At 39.6% G+C, this 7,473-nt stretch overlaps 1 protein-coding gene across 1 annotated transcript; it reads left to right on the top strand.

Annotated features, from left to right (window-relative positions):
- LOC144638988 (ZP domain-containing protein-like) lies at positions 1–7,037 on the top strand. The gene is made up of 9 exons (XM_078498260.1): positions 1–152; positions 1,511–1,567; positions 1,755–1,895; positions 2,634–2,876; positions 3,539–3,610; positions 4,414–4,431; positions 4,632–5,214; positions 5,470–5,780; positions 6,602–7,037. Exons 1-9 carry the CDS (start codon positions 65–67, stop codon positions 6,739–6,741), a joined length of 1,653 nt encoding a protein of 550 aa, XP_078354386.1. The 5' UTR covers positions 1–64; the 3' UTR covers positions 6,742–7,037.
- Positions 7,038–7,473: the final 436 nt, after the last annotated feature.

Raw genomic sequence — 7,473 nt, 5'->3', positions numbered from 1 at the left:
CTGAGTGTAGAACACGAGTACATCAGTGTAAGACAGTGGGCTAACGTGCAGGTTGTCTTTAGCTATGAAGAATTTTTTCTTGTTTCTTTCTTGCCTTTTACTGACTGCCCTGAGTGTGGCGGCAGATGAAACTTCAGATCTGACAAGTGAAGGTAAATGACACGGCTCGCCTATCTTTTTACTTATTTCTTAACACTTTGGACCGAATGCATGGCTTACTTTTAGCTAAACTTAAGAGTTTGGAAACACATTCAAAGCGGGATGCAAGAGTTCTAGTTAAACTATTTTACTGAGCAGCTGGTATTTGTTTAGCGGCAGTTGATGTCAGTCTTTAGTGAAGTTATTTGCAGTTAATCGCGTTTTAGGGAGCAGTGAACAGCAGCAGCGCATGTGTAAACAGCTAAACTCAGAAACGTTTTCAATGTTGCTAAGAAAGTTCAGCTCTTGATGAAATGAAGTGAAACTCAAACATGATACTTTTTCATTGCATTCCCGCCTCCATTTCATGAAGACTTTTTTCAGTTTTTTGCGTCTGTTTGTGAGGTACGGATGCAAAGGACGGCACCAGTGCATTGTTTTACCATTTTTGTGAGTCATCGTTTTTTGGTGTAGGGTTTTGTTTGTAGCTTTTATTTTGTTTGGTTTTAAGTCATCGAGTGTCCAGTACACACAGAAGGAACTGTTTTCTTTTCGCCTATTCATTCTGCAATCTGTAGAAGACAATATCATGATAAAAAATCTTACTGCAAGCTTGAATTGAAAAAATGAAAGAAGAGCCATAAAACTTGATTTTTTGGACGGATCCTAAATCGTTTTTTTAAGGTAGCTAATCTTGACTGAAATTGTTGAGTTCTTGTTAACATCGCGCCTAACACATTGATTTTATCTCACTGAGCTGAATGCATGGACTCCAACATGCAAAGCGGAAAATTCCCAAGAATCGTCCTAAAAGATGACAAAAGGCAATAGCTTTATCTAGATTGATTACAACGTTAATTGAATCTTTTCTTGTTATAAGCCAATCAGACGTACAATTCACTGACAGCCACCTTTAATTACGTGCAGAAAATAACGTGTTATGTTATTGCCCCACTCTATGCTAATTTGGATCAGATTGAAATTAGTAAAACACTCAAGTTAAAATGTCCTCCCCAAAGAACGAGTAATAAGGATCACAGTCCAAGAGGGTTTGCCTTTTTCACCGAAGACGGAAAAATTTATTTTGTCCTCAAGGAATGTAACCTGGTATGGATTAGTTCAAAGATCTCTGTATAGCGTTGTTGCACGTATAAGTTTTCAAATGTGACTGGGTCTCATTTACATCAATTCGTATTACATTTTTTGTGTGCGTTTATATCTTGTATGAAAGAACGAATTTGTGAGCTAGCGAGAAAGGGAGGGGGCGATGAGTGAGCGAAGCAGTGAGGGAGAACGAGGGAGAGGGAGAGAGAAAGAGGGAGGGAGGGAGGGAGGGAATCGTTGAATTGAATTAATTATTTCATTTTATTAGTTGAAGATCCAACCATTGTTGATGGCGTAGGAAACCTTGAGGATGAGCTACTTTATGGTAAGAATTAAAATCAGTTGAAGGCGAATTTATCATTCGAACATAATTAAACAATTTGTTTGTTAAAATGTAAACATTTAAAGGCTAAAAAAGTAAAAATGTACACATTTACAAAAAAGCGGACGTTTTAGGAAACCCAATTGTATTAAAATAGAGAGATAATGATAAACATTGTTTTTTTTTACAGATGATAACAAGTTTTTAATCAATGGCGAAGAATTTGGAGCAGAGGATATGGAGTTTGATTCTGTTGAAGATCCTACGATCATTGATGGCGAGCAACAAGCGGATGAAATGGATGACACAGCTGACGATGAAGCACTGTATGGTACGCATGATCTCGTCTTTCATTAAGCATTCAATTGTTGTTTTCATCTCCTATTTTCGACAAACATTCTACCTCTGGCGCAATATTAGTGACGGGTTAAATAGTGTTTCCCTTTTTTGAGCATATCTGAAAACGCCACTGAAATCTCCGTAGCTTCTTCCTTGATGCTGTGAAATTTTGTTCCATTTCGTCACGATAAGGTCTGTTTCTGCTTGTTACGCTTGCAGTGCGCCTAAGTTCAGGCAATGAAAAGTTCATACAAAAGCAACTCAACGAGAATAAATATTGACAAAGAAATGTCGTTGGCATGTGATTATATGCTTTCAAACCATCAAAGACAACTGGAGAGAATGTGAGGAAACCTCACGCTGGTTTATTTCTCACTGAAAACAGTCAAAACAGATATCAGAAAGTTAACAATTTAGATGAAACCGCATAATTTGTCTAAAACATGGTCAAACTTAACATGACGGCAAGAAAATTATCCGTGTTTTTTTGTTGTTTGAATGTGCCCGCGTTTTTCTCTGTTTCTGTTGCTACCGTTACTGCGGATGATATTTCAGTGCCAAGAAAATCTTAAACCTTTTATTTTTTAAAACATGTCTTAAAGACAAAGCTCAGTTGGTGCCTACAGCTTCGCATATTCCAAAAAAGAAAAATGTCCGCCATAATTCAAAAAATACGCCAACTAAATCATGTTACGGAAAATGGATAAAATGTTATATTTTATGTTACTAGGATGGACAAAGCATCCATTTAGTTGGTGCACGGTTCAATACAGGGAGGAAATATCCAGAGACAGAAATAATCCGATAGATTTCCGTGAATGTCAGAGACGCTGTGAAGCCAGGCCAGGATGCAAAGCAATTGAGTTCTGGGAGAAGTACAACTACGCATGTTTCGTCTGCTTGGATCCATCAAAAATAACACCTTACACAAACCAGGCTGATCTGGCTTATCCTGCGCATGTCTGGGTGCAAAGTAAGATTTATTTTAACTTCGTCCACATTTTTATCTAGCTCCGCCTTTTGGAACACAAATAACGCGCGAGACGAGTACACACGATGTTTTTACTCCACAAAACCGGTTTAACAGGTTTCGTGTAGTCCTCTTATTCTTCCTGACCGTACTGGGTATCGCTGTATATTTCTAAAAGTATTGCAATATCTCCTAGACAGGATAATAGCAAGCCAAATGTACAAATGACAAAATAACGAGATCCAACAGGAAAGCGCAAGCATTTTGTATCCTTCAATGTCAATTAACACCCTTTGACCAGCAAACAACTGTGTTCGGAGCAGCCAAAACACATCTTCCAGAAAGTTCAACAAATAGTTTTCCCATCCAGCGAAAACTGTTGTTTACATGCACTGAGCTTCCAGATAGCTGGTTTCCAGGCATGTCCCCATTTCTCTAACCTCCTGACAACTCGAACTTAAAGTCGTTTACTCATAGTCAAACACTGCAATTTTATCCCCGATTTTTCTGTCCAGTTTTGTTTCCCTTAGAAGTTCAAGAAATCGGGATTCCGCTGTGTTTTAAATGAACATAACATGTTAAGAATACCAACTGACGATTTATGCCAATTTACTTATTGCGATTTACTAAATAGAAGTGTCCGGTTTTCTTTTTCTGTTGTTTAGATGAAGGGCCTACAACTGAAGAACCTACAACTGAAGGGCCTACAACCGAAGGGCCTACTACAGAACCATCACGTAAGTAAACTTGCATGATTCGCTGTTTATTTGAATGGAAGTATTTGCTTGACCAATACTATACGATTTAATGCTTGTCCAAAAATTAATGCTTGTCCAAAAGCACAAACGGACATGAGATTTTAATACAAGAATAATTAATAACAAAGTAGCAAATCAGTTTGGTTTAGTTTATTAAAGGTTTCTGTTCTGTTCTGAATTGAACAAGTTATGACACAAATCAATTCTAAAAGAGGTAACGGCGAATTCAATTAAGAAGTCTACCGAATCTAATCGTTATTACGATTGGCATTTAATACTATTGTTCCAATATAGCTCAATATTAATAGACAGGCTCTGACTTAAAGCTCGCAGACAACTGGTCATCTAGCATACGTCACGTTAGGCGTTCAGACGTTAGTACAGCAAGCGTGAAGCAAGAGCTAGGTGGGGATGAGCTTAGTTGACAGTGAAAGAGCGCTGCGCTATTATTATTATTATTATTATTATTATTATTATTATTATAAAGGCTCGATTTCAGCCGATGTTGGCAAAGAACGCTGGCTCACAAAACGGGCTGAAAATCGAGCCAAGCTGGGCACAAGCTGATAATCACCCACCCCTGGAAAAATACTTCGAAAGAAAAGACGAACAAGCCGGGTGAAATTCTAGTTTTACTCTACTAGAACATTAAAGCAGCGTCCTATGTTCAGGACGAATTGGTCAAAGGAAAAAAAAACCTGGAAATCTTATTTAATAAAATTGCTTAATAGAAGTACCGTATATGAACATTATTTGTTAACTACTTCTTCTTTCTGTTGCAGTTCCCCCGCCCCATGAAGGTATGTGATACAATTCAGTTTTAGACTGTCAAGTAAAAATATCAATAATCTATCTATCATTTTAAAAAGTATTGTAATGAATCTTGATTACTTTGTGTTTTCAATTTATATTCCTGACTCACGTCAGGAACCGGAAAAGCCAGGCCTATTGTCAAGCAACGCTTAAATGTAGCTAACTTTCCTATCTTGTCTTTTCTCAGAGGTCAATGTCACGTGTCTCAAGGACGAGATGAGGATCAGCATTCCAAAGTATCTTCTTCACGGCCTGGACAGAGAACATCTTCGCCTTACTGATGTAAACTGTGGAGCCACAGAAACCCCAACTCACTTCATTCTCCACACAAGACTGACGGAATGCCACACAACAAGCAGGCACACCAAGGATTTCGTCTGCTACATGAACAAGGTGGAGGAAATTCCCGTGGAACATAATCAGATAATCACACGAGTGCGCGAAGTAGAAATTCCCTTCAGCTGTTACTATTCAAACATGGGAGTCGTGTCTGCTGTTGGTCTCCAAGTCAAAAGCAAGAAGATCATCTTCTCCAAGAAAGGATATGGTGAATTTGTACTAGAAATGAAGATTTTCCCAAATGACCAGTTCATTGGCGACTACAAAAAGAAAGATTTCCCAGTATCCGTGCCTCTGAGAAAAATACTGTTCATAGAAGTCAGCGTGGATACAGAAGATAGCAGTCTGGATATTTTGGCAATAGAGTGTTTTGCTACACCTGACTCTGATCCCAATAAACCTGGATTGAAATACACATTCATCGAAGATGGGTATAAAACATTTGTTTTTATTTTTCAGTGTCACGAATACATAAGATACTTTGGCTAGACACAAATTTTCAAAACTCCTTATTTTGCAAAACAGGCGGTTTTGTCATACATCAAAAACAGTCCTTGTTAGAGTCACCCCTCCCTCCCCTCGCCGCTCGTAATTGGAAACCAGCTGGTTATACCTTCACATAACTCCCCCCCCCCCCTTGCCCTCTTTTTTGTCGTCATCACCAACTACCTTTGTATCCTTAACAGATGTGCGACAGATGAAACTGTGACGCTCATCCCAACTGATGATGGGAGAACTCAGCGGTTTAGCCTGGAAGCGTTCTCGTTCGTGGGTGATCATCCGTTTGTGTTCATGCACTGTAGGGTCAAGATATGTAACGCAACGGATCCTAACTCACGCTGCGCGCAGGGCTGTCTGCCTGCCCGACGAAGGAGGTCGCTGTATACTCAAGAGACAAATGACGAGGAGTATACTTTGGCTCAGGGACCATTCATGCGTTCCGAAGTGGAAAATGATGAAACAGAGTTGACTGGAATGCGTGATGTTGAGAATAAAGGTAAGCTTAACTTAAACATGCAAAAAAGCAAAGGCAGAATATGGAGTGTAAAAATTTTCCTCAGGACGAGTCCACGAGCATTCCGATCAGCAGTTCATCAAAAACATGATTCATCCTCCCTGACCTCATCCTCTCTTAAATTTGTCCAATGTCTTTTTAGGTGGGCTAATTTCATGAACGAGTATTATCGGAGGTGGGGATGGGTAGCGCTACGACTCCCCAGTCTCACTCACAGTTTTGACATTGGCTCCAGACCTCTCGCTCTCGTTCGAAGACCGAGCGCGACGTGGAGTGGCTCCCGCGCGCGCGGGGGGGGGGGGGGGGGGGGAAGGATATTAGAAGGAGTTTTCAATTTCTAAAGGCCGATTTACATGGTACGATTTTGTCGCATGGGACATGCTTACGACAGACCTACGACAGTCGTATGCGAGTTTTTGGTTTGATTTACACGACACAGTTCGCGGTGTCGTAGGCCTGTCGTAAACATGTCCCATCACTCCCATGCGACAAAATCGTACCGTGTAAATCGGCCTAAAAAAGTTAAAGTTTTATTTTGAAGGAATGTTTCCGAATGTTTCGTCTGAAAATTTTCAGTGCGCACGATAATACCGCATGCAAGACACTCTCGATACTGTGATAACAATTTATAAAAGAAAGCTGTCCAATAGGAGGCTTATTACTAGAATCAGTACTACTTTGCACGAATTGCTACCACCCACCGTCTCTTGTCCTCGTTAGTATGTTTGATTAGCGATTAAACTTTCCTCTCTTATCTCAAGTATGGAACAGCGAATAACAGTGATTTTATCCTTGTGTCACAGGTCAGTACACCACTCTCATTGCCGCCATGGCCGTGGTAGCTGCTGTTTGCGTTGTGGGCGTTTCGTACTTCGCGTGGGACAAGAAGAAACGAAGCGCTGTACGAGATTACCAGTTGCTGCGTGTGGCGACAGAAGACTAGCCGCTCAGCAGTGATCCGACAAGCTTTTTATAACACGCTTTTTATTGATGCTGATAATCGTTTTGAAATGTACACACAAACCATTTTAAGGGAATAGATTTGTTTCGATTGGCTACCAATATTTTTTACGTAAAATGTTAAAAGTTACCTGCTCTGTTTTTCTGCTAATAATCGAATGTAAAAAACGAATTTGTAAAACATAAAAAGTTTTGAGTGAGTTTACCTGTATCTAGAAATGAATGTTCTACTGTAAGCTAGTTTTTGTAACAAGAAAATAAAGCTTTTTATTAAAACCAGATCGTCTTGGATTATTTTTTCCTTTCCTGCAGTTCGGCATCACCCTGTCACTATATTCAGCGACTAGGCAAATACAGTACCGAGTTAAAATCTGGTACAAGGCAAAATTAATTTACACTGCGGCAGTTTGTTTCTACATGTAATGATTACAATTAACGTGCCTGGCATTGTTGAATTCCTTGATCGGCTTAACACAAAGCGACTTAGTAGGGGCACAAATGAACACCTCGGCGAAGTGTACTCTCCATGCTTTTTAAATCCCTTATTAGGGCTAGCCTAGTTTCATTCAATCCGACCGACCAGCTGAAGGTTTGTTTTCTTTCAAAACTAATATTCAATGTTTATGGTTTGACGGTGGTAAATTGTATAAAAGAAACGTTATGCGATTTCAAAAGGTACTGAATACAGTCAACTCTTGTTATAGCTGACACGCTC

The sequence above is a fragment of the Oculina patagonica genome, chromosome 2, assembly GCF_052425735.1.
Source record: "Oculina patagonica isolate OP01 chromosome 2, crgOcupat, whole genome shotgun sequence".
Lineage (NCBI taxonomy): Eukaryota > Metazoa > Cnidaria > Anthozoa > Scleractinia > Oculinidae > Oculina > Oculina patagonica.
This window is presented reverse-complemented; position numbering and strand designations above follow the sequence as displayed.